This window comes from Ochotona curzoniae, unplaced genomic scaffold, assembly GCF_017591425.1.
Source record: "Ochotona curzoniae isolate NIBS_2020 unplaced genomic scaffold, NIBS_Ocur_1.0 contig_2294, whole genome shotgun sequence".
Lineage (NCBI taxonomy): Eukaryota > Metazoa > Chordata > Mammalia > Lagomorpha > Ochotonidae > Ochotona > Ochotona curzoniae.
The window spans coordinates 511,217-533,449 of record NW_024465405.1 but is presented as its reverse complement, the minus strand read 5'-3'; the positions used below and the strand labels follow the sequence as shown (position 1 = coordinate 533,449).

The 22,233-nt window shown below is 52.2% G+C and overlaps 1 protein-coding gene across 1 annotated transcript in view; it reads right to left on the bottom strand.

The window, feature by feature from the left end:
• Positions 1 to 22,233, bottom strand: part of ARMC9 (armadillo repeat containing 9) — a 106,247-nt gene that overhangs the window by 64,823 nt on the left and 19,191 nt on the right. The window contains exons 8-12 of the mRNA XM_040972285.1: positions 17,259 to 17,416; positions 10,862 to 10,960; positions 4,387 to 4,421; positions 1,077 to 1,188; positions 466 to 558 (exon numbers count right to left, since the gene is read on the bottom strand). Coding sequence (XP_040828219.1) covers positions 466 to 558; positions 1,077 to 1,188; positions 4,387 to 4,421; positions 10,862 to 10,960; positions 17,259 to 17,416 — 497 coding nt within the window. The remainder of the gene's footprint in view (positions 1 to 465; positions 559 to 1,076; positions 1,189 to 4,386; positions 4,422 to 10,861; positions 10,961 to 17,258; positions 17,417 to 22,233) is intronic.

Genomic DNA, 22,233 nt, shown 5'->3' with positions numbered 1-22,233 from the left:
TTCAACGGGCCAAGTTCAAGACCCTGACCTCATCGTGAAGAAAGGCGAGGAAGATCACCCCGTACTGAATCCTGGGCCTGGACTGTGGGGCTAAGAAGGCCCCCACCCCTACGAGGGAATGCTTCCCTTCTTACCCCGAGTCCCTGCACCTCTGCGGTCCACAGCTACAGAAAAATATCACATGGGAGACACATCCAGGTCAGGATGGGGGTATGGGGAAGCAGGCTGGATCTGTCCCTCTCGGGCGCCGAGTCATGCCGGGCAGTAGGGAGCAGGGACGGTTTGGGGTCTGGGGAGGAGAGCAGGCTGCAGAGAGGAACGACACAGGTCTAACACCTCGGACTCTGTGAGAAGTGGAGACAGGGCAGCGTCCGGCATGCACTCGCTGGCCTGCCAGCTCAGGGCTGACATGCGCAGGGGCACCTGCTGAGGTGGCGCCCCTGGCTTCGGCCGCGTCATACTGACCTGGCTGTGGCTGTGGCAGTCCAGGAGGTCGTTGCTGATGTAGGCTTGAAGCACTGTCTCCCTCTGCTCCCCGGCGTGGGATGTGGTCAGGCGCTGGAGGAGAAGCATAGGGAGTAACAGGATCCGAATGGAGACATGGAGACAAACCATCTGTGTCCAGGCAGGCTCCACCCGGCAGCCACTACACATTTAACCTGCCCAACGGACGGTACTCAGCTCATTCAGAAAACTAGCCAGTGAGCACGAGTGTGCGTGTGTGCATGTGTGTGCACTGGCCCTGCCACAGGATGGAAATGGGCAAGCGGCCTTGTTTGTCCAGGGCAATCCGACTTTCCAAATGCCCACAATGGTTAGTGTGCAGTTAGGGCCAAAAACTGAGGCCAGGTCACTCCTGTGAGGGGCAGGAGCCAACTATGAGCCAGGGCTAGGACTCGAACCCAGCATCGGGCTGTCTCAGGCATCAGGCTCTTAGATGCTTTGCACTTCAGTTCTTGGGGCCAGCAGGCAACAGGCAAGGAAGAATTCTAGTAGACAAATTGAAAGGCACAAGCAAGGCAGCCGGCCGAGACAGCGGGCCCGGGTGCTTTCAACCGGAAGGGCGATGTACCTACCCAGCGCAGGGCCTGCAGCAAGAAGGCTTTCAGGCGGTCACTCCCCCACACCAAGTCCTTCTTCAGCTTCTCATAATCCAGCGAGGGCAGCAAGGGCACATCCTTCAACTTCCTACTCAGCAGCCCGAGTTCAGAGAAAAGGAAAAGGGCAAGCGGGCAGGGGGCCCATGTGAGCAGCGGGCCATCTGATCCCGGGTAGCTGGCGCACGGCAGTGCCCAGCCCCGCTTTGAGCGCAGGGCCAGGTTTCCATGGCAGGAAACGGAGGACTTCCCTGTGCTACCGGGGCCGCGCAAGCAGCTGGGCCGCAGGTTCTGCTGCAGGGACTTGCGTTTCGTATTCCCCTTTCCCTCTGCTCCAACCGACCTGGAGAGCCCTGCAGGTGTGCGTTTACCCGAGGGCCCCTGGCAGGAGGGCACACATCGTCCCACACCCATGCTGCCCCCAGAATTCAGAGCAAAGCCCAAAGGTGCTTCCTGCTGGCAGATCTGAAACCTGAGGCCACTGTCCCCTGCCAAGCCAGTGAGGCAGAACTGAGGGGGGCGAGGAACAGAGCTGGAGTGGGAGGAGACGCTCACAGGGGCATAGACCAGAAGCAAGGGTCTGGGAAGACCCCGGATAGAGACTTTGGGGCAAGTGGGCTTTGACTGAACACGAGCACCCCCACCTTCCCAGGCAGTTCCGATTGCCCTGGCTGCTGCAGCGGGGCCTCTGGCTGCCAGGCACCCTCCAAGGAAATGGGTATCTTTGTGGTTTGCTTTGTTTTTCTGCTTGTTTATTTATTTTTAAATAAAAGGAGGTGAAGGCACAAGGAAAAGCTGATGAAAACAGAATGAGGCCTGCGGTGCATAGCAGCACTCTACCCAGGCCGGTTTCCTGTTTAGGATCACCTGACAGACACAGATGTCACATCCAGGGACAGGGAGACCTGATTTCCTGCAGGTCTATACGTAAAACAAGCAAACAAACAGAAAACCAAAACCTGAAAACTAAAACACAAAGGACTCCTCCAGGACAAAGGAGAAAAGGAAGCGCCTGTGGCAGGGACGGCATCACGGCCCAGCGCACGAAGCCTCAACTGTGACACTGCCATTCCACACAGGTGCCAGTCTGAGTCCTGCTGCTCTGCTTCTAATCCAGCCTCCTGCTCACGTGCCTAAGAGAGCAGCGGAGGATGCCCGTGCTTGGGCTCCCGCTGCCCACGGGGACAGCCAGATGGGGTTGTGGCCTTTCGAGGAGCGAAGCAGCGGATGAAAGCTCTCTCGGTCTCTTCCTCCCCGTAACTCTTCCTTCCATAAATACATTTTTTTTTTTAAAGTGGAGGAGAAAGGGTACTGCACGAGGCTGTGAACAGCTGGGTGAAAGACTAAGGACGCAGGTCTCATTTGTTAAGGATGGAGGGCAGCTCTGGGAGGGATCATTTCAGGTCATCTCAACTTCCTTTGTGTTTCTATAGCATGCAAATTTTCTATAACGAGCATATATTACATAGTAAGCAAAAAAATAGGTTTTTTTTTTCCCTAATTTTACTTTTTAAAAGACAGAATGAGATTCTCTTAGAGGGCCCAGAGAAAGGCCCAGAAGGGGCGTGGGAGGCGAGGTCTGGGCTTGCTCCTGGCTCCTGGGAAGCTGTGTCCTGTTTCCCACACCCCACGGAGCCCACAGGCTCAGCACGTGGCTGACGCTTGTCCCCTGCGGGTCTGGAGGTTTAAAATCTACTCTACCTGGACAATTTCACTTGCAAATAACTGGCCAGCGTTCTTCACCAGTGTCAAGGTGATAGACAGTCTGGCCATGAACAACAGCAATCAGGAGAGGGTGACAGCACTGGGCCTGGCCAGAGCACGATGACACGGGACAGGCAGTGGATGGGGGTGCAGGCTCGGTGCCTGTGCTCATGCTGGACCAGTGTTAACTTGCTGATTCTGCTGACTGTACTGGGCATGTGCAAACACTAATGCTGGGCAATCTAAGTGAAGGGCCTGTGGCAATTCTGTGCAACTTGTGCAGCTAGGAAATTATTTACCATGAAGAACTGTGCCAGACTCAGACAACCTCTTGCCCCACACAGAGCCGTGATGATGGCAAGTCCATGTCACGCCATCCTGCAGCCAGCTGCCTTCAGGCCCTGCGTGCTTGCCAGCGACGGCCACGCTAGCGGACAAGTGGTCAAACAGTCTGAATCTCATGGTCCAGCCTCATCCTCTTTTTTTTTTTTTTCTTAAGATTTATCCTTTATTTAGAAGGCAACTTTTACAGAACTCTTCCAACCACTGGTTCAGTCCCCAAAATGGCTATGGCTGCAATGGCCAGAGCTGAGCTGCTCCAAAGTCAGGAGCTTTCTCCCAGGTCTCCCGCGTGGGTGCAGGGTCTCAAGGCCTTGACCCACCCTCCACTGCTTTCCAGGCCACAAGCAGAGAGCGACATTGGAGACAGAGCAGCTAGGACATGAACTGGCACCCATATAGAATGCCAGTGCCAAAAGGGTGGAGGATTAGCCTATTCTGCCACCACACTGGCCCCACCTCTGCCTGCTTAACTTCTTGTTCAAACCCTGTTCCTGGTGTCGCTGTGAATAACATTAACAAACACCCAGAGGTTACTGTGGTCCCCAGCACTCGGTTCTCAGCTTCCAGACAATCTCATAACACAACCACCACTACCCTTCTTGTTTTACAGCTGGGGAGACTGAGGCACAGAGGAGCGGCCCCGGCAGTTCCCAACCCCAGGGTTGGGATTCCAGCTCCCCAGCTGTGTGCACCGTGTGACACCACTGTCCAAGGGCTGGAGAGGACAAGTCCAGACTCAGCAGGGGGACTGGTGTAACTGAGGAACTTCAGCACCTCGTCCCATCAAGGCCTGGCTGCCTGTGCAGGTCCAAGGTCGCCAACTGGTGTGCTGCTACACCCCACGGGTGACCTGACCCAGGGCACAGCCGTGGGCGGCAACCTAATTGACGTGGCTACAAATGCCCAGGCATACACGGAACTGCTGGGTGGCCCTGGGTCACAGCGCAGGCCAGCACGGGACAGGAAGTGTGGGCAAGGCTGCTGCACCGTGACGGTCAAACACATTCATTTCGGCAGGTCACCATGGGAACACAACAATTTTCTCCATTTGCTGCCACCTTATCAAAATAAATTGGATCGACTTTACAAGGTCACTCCTTCTCACTGCTGGAGCCTCCTGTACCATGGACGTGGGGTGCAGAGGCTGGCCCGAGGGGCGCCATTCTGCTGAGCATGCATTACAGAGTCCATGTATACCCAGGGCATGTCCCCCCAATAAAAGCTTCGGACAGAGGCTACTCACACGGGTGCCAAGGAGGCCCGCAGCATGGTGGACGCCTGAGATGGGACAGAAACAAACACACAATGTTAACAGCTGCGGCAGCACGTTCGGCCCCCGTCTCCACGTTCGGCCCCCGTCTCCACGTTCAGCCCCCGTCTCCACGTTCGGCCCCCGTCTCCACGTTCGGCCCCCGTCTCCGGCAGCACGTGCCTACTAACCCACTGGCGTTCACCGACCAGTCACACACGATGGCAAAGTGAGCCCAAGCCAAAGTGAAAGTGCTATGCAACTGATACATTTCACAAGCAAAAATATTTAAGAAAATCATAATCCATGCAAGTCTTTCAGACTATATTGTTTCCATGAAGTGTTTGCGGTGCCCTCATCCACACCGCCACCACAGGGTGCTTCAACTCTTTGGGACATTTGCCGAAACACTCGAGAAGCAATGTAACCAGACGATGCTTGTCCGGCCTGGCTCAAACTGACCATGAGAAGCTACTCCGAGGAAAATCTGAATGCAGACTGGATTGGTAGGATGGACACCAAGGAATGAGTATGAAGGGTTTGGGGAGGTGTGTGGTCTCACGTCTTTTTGCTTTATTAAGGTCCTTATGTGCTGCCGTGATGATATAATTATGTAGATGAACCCTAACCTGTTTAGAGCTGGCTTTAAAGAACTTTAGGAGGGGGCCCAGCATGGTAGCCTAGCAGCTAAATTCCTCACCTTGTATATGCCGGGCTCCCATGTGGGTGCAAGTTAAAATCCAGCAGCCCTGCTTTCCATCTAGCTCCCTGCTTATGGCCTGGAAAGGCAGCCCAAAGCCCAGGAAGAAGCTCCTGGCTCCTGGCTTCAGACTGGCACAGCTCCAGCTGTTATAGCCACTTGGGGAGTGAATCACCAGACGGAAAATCTTCCTTTCTGTCTCTCCTCTTCTCTGTAAATCTGCCCTTCCAATAAAAATAAATAAATCTTAAAAAAAAAAAAAAAAAAGGAAAAGCAAAGAAAGAAAGAAAGAAAGAAAAAGAGGCAGGGGAAAGGCACCACCTAGTGGACGAACCCGGGATGGACACAGGGAGCTGAGTCAAATGCTCTCTGCTACCGGGTGTTGAAAACTCTCTCAAGAATGAGACACTGTATATTGGTGCTGATGTTTTGTTGGGGCTTTTAACTGACAGGGACTTTACTCTGTTAGCTCTGCCCTCAGACCGGGGAGAGTCGCCCCAAGTGGCCACTGGGCTTGTCTGGACAATAGGATGCTGGACTCTATGCTGGGTATATGCTTGCAACGAAGGAATCTCAACTGAACTTGAACTGTGGTTACGCAGCAAGGTGGAGGAATCCACCATGGGGGGAGGGTTGTGGGAGGGGTGGGGGGAATCCCAGTACCTATAAAACTGTTTCACATAATACAATGTTACTAACAATAAATTAAAAAAAAAAAAAGAATGAGACAGGGCACTGGGGGGCTGATTCTGTCAAGTCTAACCACAGAACCACATGGAGAGTGCACAGTCTGGGAGTGGGAGAGACCTGGGAAGGGAAATAGAGGGCTCCTCCCTCCTGGGTTACCATTCCCATGGGAAGGAAAAAACTAGGACAGGGGCTGGGGTGGCTGGACGGAGAGGCACTCAGCAGCATCCGTGAGGGCTGGATAGTTGAGCTGGTTAGATGGAACTAAGCTTCAACGCCCATCGACATGTGTGAGAGCTGAATGGGATGTGGGACAGACTGGACTAGTCTGCTGCACACACTGGCAATCCAGGGTGGGGGGCGGGCCTGGTGGGGGTTATTGTGGGTCGCTCCAACTAGGCTGCAGCTCCCACTGGTTTATGTGAGGGCCGAGTATGTGCTGGGCAGAACCAGGCTCGACTGCAACACCCATTGGTTCCAGTGGAAGTCGGGGCTGAAAACAAAATCAGCCCAGCAATGGCAACCACCAGCTGGACAGAACAGGTCAATCCACCACCTCGGCTATATGTTGGCAGCAAAATGCTGGGCAAATGGAGACTCTATGATGGACTATGTCAATCACTGGATGCTTCAGCAACCTCATCGCGCCTGGAGTGGCGAGAACGGCAGCGATTTATAACTGGTGAACTTTCAAGGCCACTTGAGCAAGGATTTCGGGGCTTGCCCCACATCGGGGTCCTGGGAGGGGTGGGAGACTGGGAGGGGCTTCTCCCTCAATATTCCATTTACCTTAGATAAATGAATAAAATTGAAAAAATTAAAAACAAAAGCAAAAAGAATCAAAGTACAAAAAAAATTTTTTTAAACCATCATTTTAAAAAAAAAAAAAAAAGAATGAGACAGGGTAGGTCTTTGTGCAATGGCCTAGCAGCTAAAGTCTTCACTTTGAATGCAGCAGGATCCCATACGGGTGCCGGTTCTAACCCCAGCAGCTTCACTTCCCATCTAGCTCCCTGCTTGTGGCCTGGGAAAGCAGGAGAGGACGGCCCAAAGCCTTGGGACCCTGCATCCGGGGCCCTGCATCCGCGTGGGAGACCTGGAAGAAAGTTCTGGCTCCTGGCTTCGGATCAGCTCAGCTCTGGCTGTTGTGGCCACTTGGAAAGTGAACCGGTGAATGAAAAATCTTTGTCTCTCCTTTCTGTAAATCTGTCTTTCCAGTAAAAGAAAATACATAAATAAAACAATTTCAAAAATTTTGAAAGATAGTAATCCAAGCTAAGAAAGCTTTGGTTCATCTACTCCATGGAATACTACTCAGCCATTAAAAAAAAACAAAATGCAGTTCTTTGTGGCTAAATGGGCCCAACTGAAAACTATAATGCTAAGGGAAATGAGCGAATCCCAAAAGGTTAGATACCACATGTTTGCCTTAATCTAACCTGTAATTTTTCTTTGTTTGTTTGTTTGTCTGTTTCTTTTTGAACCTGTCATTGATACTGTCTCAACCCATGTGTTTTGAAAAATTGAAAAATTGAACTTTCATTATTTCTAACATATTGTCTACTCAATACTATGTCAATTAATTCCAATACATTGTATATTGTTGCTGATGTTCTGTTGGGGCTTTTAACTGACCGGAACTTTACTCTGTTAGCTCTACCTTCAGACCAGAGAAGGTCTCCCCAAGAAGCCATTGAACTTATCTGGACAATAAGATGCTGGACTCTATGCTGGGTATATGCTTGCAATGGAGGAATCTCAACTGAACTTGAACTGTGGTTATGCAGCAAGGTGGAGGAATCCACCATGGGGGGAGGGTTGTGGGAGGGGTGGGGGGAAATCCCAGTGCCTATAAAACTGTTTCACATAATACAATGTTATTAACAATAATAATAAAAAAGATAATAATCCAAGCCATGGCTCTGGCCCAGGAGCTTCAGCAGCAGCTTCCGGAGTGGGCAGCAGGTATCGGGTACTCAAAGGACATGAGCCCCAGTCTGCCAAGATGCCACTGGTGCCACAGGCCCAGCTGCCTTCACCTGTGCTCCCTTAAGAAGGAGCAAATACCGGCCTCGTGGTTTCTGGCAGCAGGTCCAGGTTCATGGACTAATTCCGAGACAGCATCAAACCCAAAAGCACGAGTGGGTTTATTTTTTTTTAATATATAAAGCAGGAAAACCCCAGACTTCCAAAAAAAGGAATGTCATGAGAATCAGAGCGGAAGCCGGGCTGGGAACGGTCGCAGCTTAAGCTGCCTGCCCCGGGTCAGAGCGCCGGGTTCAGGCCCACACGCTGTTCTCCATCCCAGCTTCCTGATGGTGTGTGAACACGGAAGGCCCAGGCCTCACGGGCCCCTGTCCCCACATGGGAGCCCACATGGAGCTCCGGCGTCCTGGCTACAGCCTGGCCCAGCACTGGTTGGTGCAGGCACTGAGTGAGTGAACTAGAGACTGGAGGAGATCTCGCTTGCTCTTTCTGTATCTTTCAAATAAATAAAACAAATTAAAAAAAATTTTTTTTAAGTTCATCTATTATTTTTTAAGATTTTAATTTTTATTGGAAAGACAGATATATAGACAGGAGGAGAGACAGAGAGGAAGACCTTCATCCAATGGTTGACTCCCCAAGCAGCCTCAACGCCTGGAGCTGAGCCAAACTGAAGCCAGGAACCAGGAGCCTTTTCCAGGTCTCCCATTTGGGTGCAGGGTCCCAAGACTCTGGGTCGTCCTCAACTGCTTCCCCAGGCCACAAGCATGGAGCTGGGTGGGAAGCAGGGCAGCTGGAATTAGAACCAGCGCCCATATGTGATCCTGGTGCATGTGAGGGAAGAACTTTAACCACTAGGCTATTGCACCAGGTCCAATATTTATTTATTTTCTTTTTACAGAGTAGAGGAGCGACAGAAAGAAAGATCTTCTGTCTGCTGGTTCACTCCCCAAGTGGCTGCAATGGCCAGAGCTGAGCCAATCAGAAGCCAGGAGCCTCTTCCAAGTCTCCCTTGCAGGTGCAGGGTTCCAAGGCTTTGGGCCATCTTTGGCTGCTTTCCTAGGCCACAAGCAGGGAGCTGGATGGGAATCGGGGCCGTTGAGACACCAACCAACACTATTATGGGATCCCGGTACATGCAAGGCGAGGACTTCAGCCAAAGTCTACTACGCCAGGCTCAATAAAATAGATGTTTACTTACTTGAAAGGCAAAGGTTAGAGAGAGAAAGAGAGAGAGAGAAATGGCCATATTCCACCTGCTGGTTTACCCCACAATTTCCTGGAGGTAGACTGACTCAAAGCCTGGGGCCAGGAGCTTCATCCAGGCCTCTTGTGCAGGTGCAGGGTCCTGACCACCTGAGTCATGTCAGCTACATTCCCAGCTGCATTAGCAGGGAGCCAGACCTGAAGTGGAGCAGCCAGGATTTGAACCGGTGCTCATACAGGATGCTGGCACTGCAGGTGGAAGCTTATCCCACTGTGCCACAGTGCCAGCCAGAATAATTGTTTTCAAACAACATGCATAAAGAGACTGAGAACAGGTTCAAGATTAAAGCAGGGTTAGGGGCTATGACAAGTCACGGAAGTCCCAGCCCCCAGACACCTGGAGCTAGGGACCTGCAGTAAGGGACCTCAGTGGCTTAGCAGAGGTGGAAAGCAGAGGAGAAGCAGTGGAGAGCAGAGGAGACGGCTGCAGTGACTGAATGTGTCCTGAAGTTAGTAACTGCACGGCTGTGTAAGGGAATACTCGGAATCCCAAGAACTGCACGTTGAAGTGCTAGGAACAAAGGGCTGCACTGTGCCCGGCCGGCCCTCCCACGGTGCCCGGCGTGGACGTGTGCTGTCTACAGACAGTGTGGAGAGCGTGAGCAAAGCAAGAGGTACGGAAGGGGCACAGTACGGTCCTCCGGTCACTTCCAAGTCTGCAACGAGTTCAGGTACAAGTTCAAGAGACGCAGCAGCACGGGCCTTAGCCCACACGACTTCCACCACGGCAGCTGCTCCAGGACAGAGCTGGTGGCACCTGCTGCAGGACAGCTGGGCTGGGATGACGAGCACCCGGCCCTCCCGTGAGCTGCGGGTGCAGCGCGCTAGGCCACGCCTACAGTGCTGGCATCCCATCAGCACCACTCGATTTGGCTGTTCCACATCCAGCTCGGTACCCTGAGGACCCATCTGGGAAGGCAGCAGATGGCGACCCGAGAACCTGGCCCCCTGAAGCCTCTGGGGGAGACCCAACGGAGCTGCAGGCTCCTGGCTGCAGCCTGAGCAATCTGCTTGTGGTAGGTATACGAGGAATGAACCAGTGGATGGAATATTTCTTTCTCTAGCAATCTGCCTTTCAAATACATACATACATAAAATCTTTTTATTTTATTATTTTTAAAAGATTTATTCATTTTTATTGCAAAATCAGATATACAGAGTGGAGAAGAGACAGAGAGGAAGATCATCTGTCTGATGATTCACACCCCAAGTGACCACAATGGCCAGTGCTGCACTGATCCAAAGCCAGGAGCCAGGAACTCTTCCAGGTCTCCCACATGGGTGCAGGATCCCAAGGCTTGGGCTGTCCTTGATTGTCCTCCCAAGCCACAAGCAGGGAGCTGGATGGGAAGCAGGGCTGCCGTGTTAGAACTGGTACGCATATGGGATCCTGGCATGTTCAAGGTGAAGACTTAAGCCACTAGGCTACCACACTGGGCTCATAAATATCTTTTTAAAAAAAGATGAATTCATTTAACTTAAAAGAGTTACAAAGAGAAGAAGAGACAGAGAGGGAAGGATTTCCATTTGATGGTTCATTCCCCAAATGGCTACAATGGCCAGGACTTTTCTCTAGGTCTCCCTCACGGGCGCAAGGGCTCAAGGACTGAACCATCCTCTGCTTCTTTTCCAGGACATTAGCAGGGAGCTGGATCAGAAGTGGTGCAGCCAGGACTCGAACCAATGTCCATATGGGATGCCAGCACTGCAGGTAGAGAATTAGCCTGCTATGTCCCCAATAAGTAAACTGTAAACAAACAACAACAAACAAACAAACAACAGTCCAGCTTCTGAACTGTTCTTCCTCACGTGCCCTCACTGCCCCCTCACCGTCCCGGGCCTCGTGAAGTCCATGCTGTGTGCCAGGCTCTGCCGCATCTGGTTACTGAAGAGGCGGACGCAGACGCTCTGCAGGTACTCGGGGGTGATCTGCAGGAAAGACAGGGGCAGGCTGCAGTGACCACGGCTGACTTCACCGTGACCTGACCAAGGTCTCCCGGCTGCTGCTGCTGCGGAAGGCAGCTCTGGGGAGACTTCACCACTGACCCACCAGGACAAACGGCTGCCCAGCCACCACATTTCAAATGACGCAGTCCCATCCCCTCTCCGTCCATCCAGACAGCAGCGGCCACACGTGGTAGGTAGGGCACCCAGTCTGGATCCTTAACGTGAACACGTGTTTCTTTGGCCCTGCAGTCAGCCCACGCAGCCCAGCCTCGGGGCGCTGCCAGTGGGGACCCTGGAGGGAGGCCTGCTCACAGCCCTGCCTTACGACCGGCAAACCTCCCCAGCCAAGTACGGGGCAGCTGAGGGCTCCTCTGCAAGCACCTGCCACACTGACCGGGTCACACCGGCCAGGCCCTCGGAGGCACACCCAGCCTGGAGGAAGCTTTCGGGTTTTGTTTTGTTAAGCTTGATTGATTTATTTATAAAGATTTATTTTTTATTACAAAGTCAGATATACAGAGAAGAAGAAAGAGGAAGATCTTCCATCTGTTGATTCACTCCCCAAGAGGCCGCATCAGCTGGAGCTGAGCCAATCCGAAGCCAGGAGTCAGGAGCCTCTTCCGGGTCTCCCACGTGAGTGCAGGTCCCAAGGCTTTGGGCTGTCCTTGACAGCTTTCCCAGGCCACAGGCAGGGAGCTGGATGGGAAGCAGGGTTGTCGGGATTAGAACCAGCACTCATATGGGATCCCGCTGTGTTCAAGGCAAGGATTTTAGCCGCTAGCCTACCCCAACAGGTCCTAGATTTATTTATTTTTATTGGAAAGTCAGATATACAGAGAGAAGGAGAAAAGCCAGGATCCAGGGACTTCTTCTGGGTCTCCCACGCGGGTGCAGGGTCCCAGGGATTTGGGTCGTCCTCTCCTGCTTTCCCAGGCCACAAGCAGGGAGCTGGATGGGAAGCGGGGCCGCCGGGACACAAACCAGTGACCATATGGGATCTCGGAGCAGGCAGGGAGAGGACTTCAGCTGCTAGGCTACTGCACCAGGTCCTTTTTTGTTTTGTTTTCACAGAGAGGAGAGATGGAGAGAAAGTTCTTTCATCTGCTTATTTACTCCCGTGGTGGCCACAATGGCCAGAGCTGGGTTGGTCTGAAACCAGGGGCTTAGAACTCCCTCTGGGTCTCCAATGCCAGCACAGGGTCCCAAGGACTTAGGCCATCTTCTGCTGGTTTCGCAGGTCACAAGCCGGCAGTTGAATTAGAAGTGGAGCAGCCAGGACTTGAACCAGTGCCTACATGAGATGCTGGCACCTCTGGCAGAGACTTCACCCACTTCACCCACAGCACTGGCCTGGGCAGCTATCTCTCCATAGAAGACAGTGTACACTCTCCACTTTCTCTTCAGTTTGAATTCTCTGACTTTATGCATGTTAGCTTCTTCTTTTGGTCAACAATTCCTTCCTGAGTTATTACTGTTTTATTTCTGGTACTTCTCTATATTAATAAAAGCGAACATACGCTATTTTTTTAAAATGGGCTGTTTTTAAGCCTCTGCTTTTGGTGGCAGCAGTTCCTGGGATGCCATTCAAGTCCCAGCTGCTCCCCTTCCCATCCAGCTCCCTGCCTGTGGCCTGGGAAAGCAGGAGAGGACGGCCCAGAGCCTTGGGACCCTGCACCCGTGTGGGAGACCTGGAAGAAGCTCCTGACTCCTGGCTTCAGATCGGCTCAGCTCCAGCCATTGCGAGCATTTAGGGAGTAAACCAGTGGATGGAATATCTCCCTCTCTCTGTCTCCTTATATCTCTCTGTAATTCTTTCAAGTAAAAAACAAATAAATCTAAAAAATAATAATTCCACCTTTTACAACCTGCATATTTCAAACTACGGGATGAAGCACAAATCCCTAGGCTTGGTCGGTCATGACCTTCACTCTGCAGCTGCCCTGTGGAGGCTCTCAACGCCCCGCCTGCACCCCATGCTCTGCCATGCTGCCCCACGAAGCGATGTCTTGCTGCTTCAAGAGTTGTGAGCTGCTTCCACAGGGGCAGAGAGGCCTGCAGCACTGCAGAAGTCATCAGCCAGTTCAGTGCCCAGCGGCGTGGCCTAGCGGCTAAAGTCCTCGCCTTGAACGCGCCGGGATCCCATATGGGCGCCGGTTCTAATCCCGGCAGCCCCACTTCCCATCCAGCTCCCTGCTTGTGGCCTGGGAAAGCAGTCGAGGACAGGCCAAAGCCTTGGGACCCTGCACCCACGTGGGAGACCTGGAATAAGTTCCTGGCTCCTGGCTTTGGATCGGCTCAGCCACCGGCTGTTGTGGCCATTTGGGAAGTGAACCAGAGGACAGAAGATCTTCCTCTCTGTCTCTACTCCACTCTGTATATCTGATTTTGCAATAAAAATAAATCTTAAAAAAAAAAAGCCAGTCCAGCTCATAGCAACACAGGGTTCAAAGTCAAGGTATAGCCAATATTTGGGGTGCCCAGGACGGACCCCACCTTGTCCAGATCCTGGCCAGCGCACCTGGGAGGCATGGACGACGGCTCAAGTCCTTGACCCTTGCCAGCCACGTGGGAGGCCTGGATGGGCTTGCTGGCCGCTGCCTTGGCCCTGACCCAGCCCCAGATGTTGGGGTCGTGTGGGCAGGGAACCAGCAGATGCAAAATCAATCTTGACTTCACCCTCTTCCCTTGTCTCTGTCCATCTACTTTTAAGTGAGTTTATTTGATGATACAATAAAGCTGACCCAATTTTGCCCGAGCATCCTCTATCAAGGCCTTCCAGCCTCAGGTGTGAGGACACCATCTGTCCAGCACCTCCGAGTCAGCCTCCACCCTCCCACCCTCCTCTCCTGGGTTCCAACCAGCAGGAGCTGCTGCAAGCTCCACCTGCCCCCTCCCACCAGCAGGTCTCCTACCATCACTGCAAAGTCTGCCCCGCCCCCCCTCCAGCTGCTCTCTGCAGGGTGCAGGTTGGCAGGACTGTCCTGGACAGAGCTGGCAGATGCTTCTACAATGCAGCTGTCGGACGTTGCACTTGACGGTGTCACCCTGCCGTGGCCTCAGTGCACAGCTCCAGCTTCCCGCAGCCCCAAGGAGGCACACTTGGCCTCACCCCGTCTCCTGCCCACACCAGCTCTGTACTGCTCCTTGTGTCCCCACACTGGGGATCCCATCCACATGGAGACCCCTGAAGGCGCTATGTCTTCTCTCTGACAACAGCATGCCCAGGTTCCTCCCTTCTCCCCACGGCCCAGGGACAGGCCTGCCCGTGGCTGCCCCCTGTCCAGACACACATGCATCCCAGACTGTGGCCCCTTCATCTGCCTTCACTTTGTAGTTGGACTCCGTACACCACAGGATTTACCTCCTCTGGTTACTGTTTGCAAATGTCAGCCTCTACTGGTTGGTATGGTCTGAATATCTGCTGTGTCCCAACCACTCAGACTAGCGCCTGGCATGTCGGGAACACCCAACCAAATTCTAATACTAGATGAATGAAAGAAGCACATAAAAATGTCCAGTGGTGCAGTGCGTTAATCTGCTGGCTCTAACGCTGGCATCCCATATTGGCACCGGTTCGAGTCCCTGCTGCTCCACTTCCCATCCAGCTCTCTGTTACTGTGCCTGGATGGAGCAGTGCTCACTCAAGTGCCTGCACTCACATGGGAAACCCAGAGGAAACTCCTGGCCTCAGACTGGCCTGGCAGTGCTGACTGCAGCCACCTGGGGAGTGAACCAGCAGGGGAAATCTCTCTCTCATAAATTAATATTTTTAAATGATAAAAAAAAAACAAGAAGAGATGCCCATGAGTGGCTCCGTGATGCAGTGGGTTAAGCCCACATCCCTAATCAGGGTGCCAGTTTGAGTCCCAGGTATTCCACTTCCAATCTAGATTCATGTTCAGTCACTCTGGGAGGCAGCGCATGATGGCTCAAGTACTTGGGTCCCTGATACCCACAGAGGAGACTCAGCTGGAATTTGCAGCTATTACACTCAGCCTGGCCCAATTCTGGCTGTTGGCAGGCATTCGGTGAGTGAATTAATAGAGGGAAGACCCAGCCTGCTCCTTCCCTCCTCGCCTCCCCTCGCCTCTCCTCAACTCTCCTCAACTCTCCTTGCCTCGCCTCTCCTCTCCTGTCCTCAACTCTCCTCTCCTCTCCTCTTCTCTCTTCCTCCCCTTCCCTCCCTTCTCCTCGCCTCTCCTCCGTCACTCTGCCTTTCAAGTAAATGAAAGTAAGTTTTAAAAAAATCCATAAAAGAGAAATGTCCAATTCCATGTAAGATGAATGGAAGATATACATAAATCACAAGATAATGAAAATGTGGAAATAGCATAAAGGTACAAGGACACGGAGCTGACACTAGGTAGGCATGGCAATGCCAAGCGATGGCAGGTCTGTAGCTGCTGCTTGCAGGACGCTCAGGGCAGTCAGAAGACAGCAGATGACATCAGCCCGGACCCGGCTAGGTACTGCACAGTGCGCACTGCTAATTGACACAATTACAGGGAACTTGAACATTTTAATTTTCACATTGGTCTGCATTTTTCAATTTTTCTATGTGTATTATTTTATAATCAGATTTAAGAGTTACTAAAAATTCCAATATACTAACTTACACCAGTGATAAAGGCAGTTAGCACTTAATACACACACACGAGTGTAAGCAGAACTTGCAGGAGTCTGAACAGCATCAGTAGATCATACCAACTACATCAGTGGCAGACCTGGTGGTGATACTTTATACCACCTTTTCGTTTGTTTTTTAGGTTTCTTCATTTTATTTGAAAGTCAGAAGTACTGAAAGAGAAGGGAAGAGAGCTCTTCCACTCACGGGTTCACTCCCCAGATGGCCACGATGGCCAGGACTGAGTTGGTCCAAAGCCAGAAGCCAGGAGTCTATTCCAGGTTTCCAACAAGGATGCAGGGGCCCAAGCACTAGGGGCCCAAGCATCCTCCACTGCTTTCTCAGGCCTTTCGCAGGGAGCTGGATCCAAAGTGGGGCAGCTGGGACAGCTTTAGAACCAGCACCCTTATGGGATGCTGACTCACACCACACTGCCCGTCATACTACAGGTTCAAAAAGTACTACCAACCGGGGGAACCAGGCAACCTGACAACGGGTCTCCATGCGTTATTCTTCACAGGCGCAGCGGGAACCCACAGCTACTTGTTTTTAAAATGTATGTAAAGGTTTATTTTTTAAGGATTCTATTTGCTTGAAAGGCCACAGAGACAGAGAACAAGAAGGCAGTCTGCTGGTTCGCTTCCCAAACGGCTCCAACTGCTGTGATGGGGCCAGGCTGAGGCCGGGAGCCAGGAGCTCCCTCGGGGTCTCCCACGTGCTCGGGCTGTCCGCACCCACTGCATTCCAGGCATGGCAGCCAAGCAGCTGGGATCGGAACTGCTGCTCTGAGACACCTGGGACGCACGTGTCCCAGCTGTGGCTTCATGTGCTGCACCATGGCACCCGCCCTGAAAAGATTTCCATCTCCACAGAGATGCCATGGTACTTCCTAATTATTTCTGAAGGGAAAAGCAAAAGTCACATGAAAAGTCAGGAATAAGACAGCGACGTTTGCGATCATAAGGTTTAGCAACGTCTACGGGCCTAGGCTAATGGATCGTGAAGAAAAAAACCACGTATGGTAAATGGACAAAAATTCTCACTACAAACATTGTAGTTTAAGGAAAATATGGCTGCCAATCTAGAATATGGGAGAATTAACCAAACCTTGGTGATTAACAGGCTTCAGCAAAGCAGCGAGACACAAAATCAGTATGTGGAAAGCGTGTCATTCCTGCTTCACAAGGGCTTCTTCCCCTTCTTCCCCCACAGCATGTTTTTTCTTCTTTTCTGATTCTTGGCTGACACGACGGATGTCTTGCACAGTGGCTCGGACACTGTGCCACCCAGAGGCCCCTACGCCATCTCAGGTCCAGCCCCGGCTCTGCTTCTAACTCGGGTTCCCCGCTCACGTTCATCAGGGAGGCAGCAGACCAACGACCAGGTTGCCGTGCTCCTGCCACTCACGTGGGCACCTGCACTGAGTTCCGGGCTTCACGCCCACTCCTGGCTGCTGCAGGCAGTTGGGGCATGAACCAGCAGGTGGAAGGTCTGGGTCTCTATCTGTCTCTGTGTCTTTTAATAAAAGTGAAAGAAAAGCCTTAGTGTTGAGAGAACCAGAGGAGCTGGAGTGCCCAGGAATCCGCTGTGAACACGGCCAGCCCCCACCGCTTTATCTCAGAGTGGACATGGACACAACTCGGGGGTTTTTCTTACCATCTTGCCACTGACGGTGGCCTCCAGGGAGTCCACCAGCTCTGCGGTGACACCGATGAGGTTGTGGTAGTCAGCTTGCATCTTGTTGTAGCGCTTCAGGTACGTCATGCAGCGGCGTTCCGCCTCCACCAGCTGCTGGTGCAGCTGCTGCAGCATTTCTAGGGCGACAATTTACAGAGAGTCAGCCCAAAAGGCAGCAGGCAGACCCGCACTCTGCCCCAACGCTCGCCACGTCTCGGCCTGAGCTTCTGCTGGCACAGGGAAGCAGATGCTATCCAGGTGTACACCTTGCTTCCGCCCCAGCCGCACTCGTGGACAAGGTGCTTGTGACTGACTGCAAATGAGCTGCTTCTTAAGCACTTCCAGACTGAAGCCCATGCTGTCACTTGCAGCTCTCCTCTCTAAGAACCAAAATGAACATTTTTCTTCTTCTTTTTTTTTTTTTTAATTTTACTTGAAAGGCAGAGTTACACAGAGAGGAGACATGGGGGTGAGGAGAGAGAATCATCCATCCACTGATTCATTTCACAAATGCCTGCAACAGACAGCCAGGCTAACAGCAGGAGCCAGGAACTCCACCCTGGTCTCCCATGTGGGCACGGGGGTCTAAGCCCGTGGGCCATCTTCTGCTGCTTTCCCAGGTGTATTAGCAGCAACCTGGATTGAAAGTGGAGCAGACAATATTCAAATTGGTGCCCATATGGGATGCTGGCACCACAGGCAGACACTGAACCTACTATGCCACATCACCAGCCCTCATTTATTTCTTTTTTTTTAAAGATTTATTAATTTTTTTTATTACAAAGTGAGATATACAGAGAGGAGGAGGAGAGACAGAGAGGAAGATCTTCTGTCTGATGAGCGCAATGACCAGTACTGTGCCGATCCGAAGCCAGGATCCAGGAACTTCTTTCAGGTATCCCACACAGGTGCAGGGTCCCAAGGCTTTGGGCCATCCTCGACTGCTTTCCCAAGCCACAAGCAGGGAGCTGGATGTGAAGCAGGGTCGTCGGGATTAGAACTGGCGCCCATATGGGATCCTGACATGTTCAAGGCGAGGACTTTAGGCCACGCCGCTGGGCCCCCTCATTTATTTCTAATCTCAGCTGCCAAAACAGTTCGGCCACACACACCCATCTCTTTTTCTGTTTCTGCACTGAGTTTGTCTACAGGGCAGTTCTTCACTTAAAATGGCATCAGGGCTATGTGACTAATGCTGGCAGATAAACAGGAGTCTAGAATATTCTGCCAGTTTGATAAAGCCCAAGTCCACTCCCACCAGGCCCGAACAAGCAGCATGGAGGGCTCTGGGCTCCTCTGTCAGCTCCCCGACAGATGGTCCTGCTGAGGCGGGGACTGGGCCACCACGGTCACAGCTACAAGAGACCAGTGCTTCTGGGCCTGCCTGACTTCTCCCTCTCTCGAGGGAGGCAGCACTGCCCCAAAGCCAGACTGACAACAGCGGTCTTCATTTTAGAGACCGGATGTCATAAATACTAGGAGAGATTTAATAAGTATACGCGCTAACCCCAGACTCCACCACTGCCTTCCTGGAGCCCTGCCGACAAAACCCTGAACTTCAAACAGGGACCGTGCTAACTGCCTCGCCGGGCTGCTGTGCCTGAGGCCTCCTGGAGTCCTTTCGGTGCAAGCAGACTTGGACACGCGGCAGGCAGGGCGCTCTGAAAGCTGAGGCATGTGAACTCCACCAGCACCAGAGACGCCTGGACCTCGCTCACCCAGTTGCACTCTGTCGGTATTGTAAGCACGCTGTCAACCTCCCTGTGTTAAGCTGTCGCCTGCGTCACTGGTTCGAGTCCTGGCTGCTCCACTGCCGACCCAGCTCCCCGCTAATGCGCCTGGGAAAGCAGCAGACGATGGTCTGTGTCCCTGGGCCCTGGCACTCACATGTGGATCCTGAAGAAGCTCCCGGATTCAGTCTAGCATAGCCCTGGCCATCATGGCCATTTGTGAGTGAGCCAGTAGATTGAAGGGCTCTCTCCTCACTCTTTAAATAAATCTTAAAAAAAAAAAAAAAAATTAGGCCCTGTACGGTAGCCTAGCGGCCAAAGTCCTCGCCTTGCACCAGTTCTAATCCCAGTGACCTTGCTTCCCATCCAGCTCCCTGCCTGTGGCCTGGGAAAGCAGTCGAGGACAGCCCAAAGCCTTGGGACCTGCACCTGGAAGAGGCTCCTGGCTCCTGGCTTCGGATTGGCTCAGCTCCAGCCATTGAGGCCACTTGGGGAGTAAATCACCAGACAGAAGATCTTCCTCTCTGTCTCTCTGTACATCTGATTTCCAACAGAAATAAAATCAATATTTTAAAAAATAATAAAAATTTAAAAATTTACACCCAGGACTGCAGGCTCTAGAGGATGCCCCTGGAAATGACTTATCAAGCTCGTTCTTCAACCCTATTAGCACACATTAAACGTGCACTATTACCAAAGTTGGCTATGAGTGTTAAATTCAGAATGAGAGAAACTGAAGTATCCAAAGATAATCCTACTCTGGGTAATAAATATTAAGAACATCTATGCTAACTTTTTCAGTATGAGGAATCTAACACAAAACCCCTTCCTTGGGCCAGATGACCTCACAGCATCGGTGTGACTGCCCCAGGCACCCTGGGGCTCTACCGGCTGCAGGGAGGAGCTCTTCCTGCAGAAGCTGGGTGATGTGGCTATAGCTTGAAGATCCCCCAAAGCCCCATGTGCTAAAGGCTAGGTCCCAGCCTCCTGCCAATGCACACCCAGGGGGCAACAGGGATAGCCACAATTGTCTTGTTCCTGCCGCCCGCCCTATGGCAATCCCAGTTCTGAGCATTAGCCTGGCACCAGGCCCAGGCCCTGCCCACAAGGGGCATGAACCAATGCATGGGAGCCATGTCTCATCAAGGAATGAGTGAACTTGTCTTTGGTCCCCAGGATGGGAGCTGGGGATTCTTCAGGAAGGCTGTGACAAGGTCTGAACTTGGCTACCCCCACCCTCTCCCTACCTTTAGGGCCTGTGCTGGCATCCTCCACAGGGACCAAGCCAATGGGGTCTCCACAGGTGAGAGCTGAACCTTCAAAACCATGACTGAATCTCTTCTCTGTATAATTTAGTTGTCTCAGGTATTTCATTATAGTAACAACAAGCTAACATAGTTCATTCTGCAATTTACCAAACATAATTACTCAATTTGTATTAATTCTGCTGTGGGAAAGGAGAGTTAGAATCTATGACATGTGGCACAGTGGCAGGACAAAGACACCACCTGCTCACAGCTTATAGGAGTGAGAGAAGGTGGCAAGCAGGCTGAAATGTTTCATGGTCATTTCCAAAGACCTCACTTAAGCAGATGGCCAGCTTTTGAAGACCTCACCTCGCTGGTATCCTGGGCAGCTACAAACAGGATTATTTTCTCTTTACTTTTTAACATTTTACTTATCTATTTAAAAGACTGTGACAGACACACATACAGAGAGAGAGAGAGAGAATTCTTCCATCCATTGGTTCACCTTTCTCATCCTACTCCGTAAGACCACAACAGATGGGTCTGGGCAAGTCTGAGACCAGGAGCCAAGAATTCCATCCCGGTCTCCCACATGGATGCAGGGACCAAGGACTTGGGCCATCATCTGCTGCCTTCCCAAGAGCATCAAGAGGGAGCTGGATCAGAAGTGCAGCAGCCAGGGCTAGACCCAACACTCCAATATGGGAGGCTGTGCCAGTGTCAGCACTAACCTTTCTTTTTAACTTCTCGACTCTGTCTATTGTTCTGTGTGCCATGCTAGCAGCTGCTGGTCTGCGATGACTACAGCTGGTGACACCTGATCAGCTAATTGGCAGACAGGTGCTACCACTGATTTCTGACTTCCATGACAATTCCCCCCCCCCCCAAAAAAAGCACACAGCAGGTGCACATGGCCAAGTGTGCCAGACCTACAGCCTAAGTCACAGATGTTCTGCTGGCCTGCCCCAGGGTAACACAGTGAAAACAGGTCCAAAAGAGGGCTCGCAAACTCCAGGCCCCATGCTGAAATCCCAAAGTAAAGATCCAGCTAGAACATCTAGAAGCATGGGCTCTTCCCTGCACTCCCCATCTTGTGCTGACTGTACCTGTAAACTGGCCCACTTAACCAGCTCCCAGTGGAAAGTTGTCTGCAGGGCCGGCACTGTGGCACAGCTAGAGAAACTGCTGTGATACCAGTATTCCTTCTGAGCACTGGTGCAAGTCCCAGCAGCTCTGTTTCTGACCCAGCTCCCCGCTAATGCACCTGGGAAAGCTTCAGATGACGACCCTGGGTGCCCGAGCCTCTGATACCCACAGGAATGACCTGGAAGGAGTTCTAGGCTCCTGGCTGGCCCAGCCCAGGCATTGCAGCTACTTGGGGAACGAACCAGTGAATGGAAGCTATCTCTTTCTGCCTGAGTACCCTCCCCTCCCGTCCCCTGCCCCACAAGTATCACTGTGAGCCTGAATTCCCAGTGCAAGGTGCTACAGGATGAGATCATGTGGGGCCTCCATGATGGGACCGAGGCAGGAGAGTCCTGCTGCCCATCATGGCTTACTGGTCAATGTGACAGGGGGTCCCATGCTAAAAGCCAACTCAGCCCTGCCATGGGATACCCCATGTTGCCACAGGACCCCACAGACCCTCACCAAATGTGGCCCCTTGACCTTGGACCTCAAGCACCTTAAGCCAATAAACCTTTACTCTTCAGACCCGTCTCGGTTGGTGGCATTCACATACAGCCACAGAAAATGCACTAAGACAGAGGGGTACCCCTTATCAACACTGTGGGAAAACCTCATTTGACAAGTTCAAGGTGGATGTTAAAGACACCATGCTACTGCAGGGGTTTCCCACGGCATGTGTATAGTGCCCGCCTCAGACTTTACCTGGATGAGCTATCTGATATGCAAGATGATCCTAACAGCAGCACCAGGGCGTGCCGCAAGCCCATGGGATGGAATCAGAAAATATGT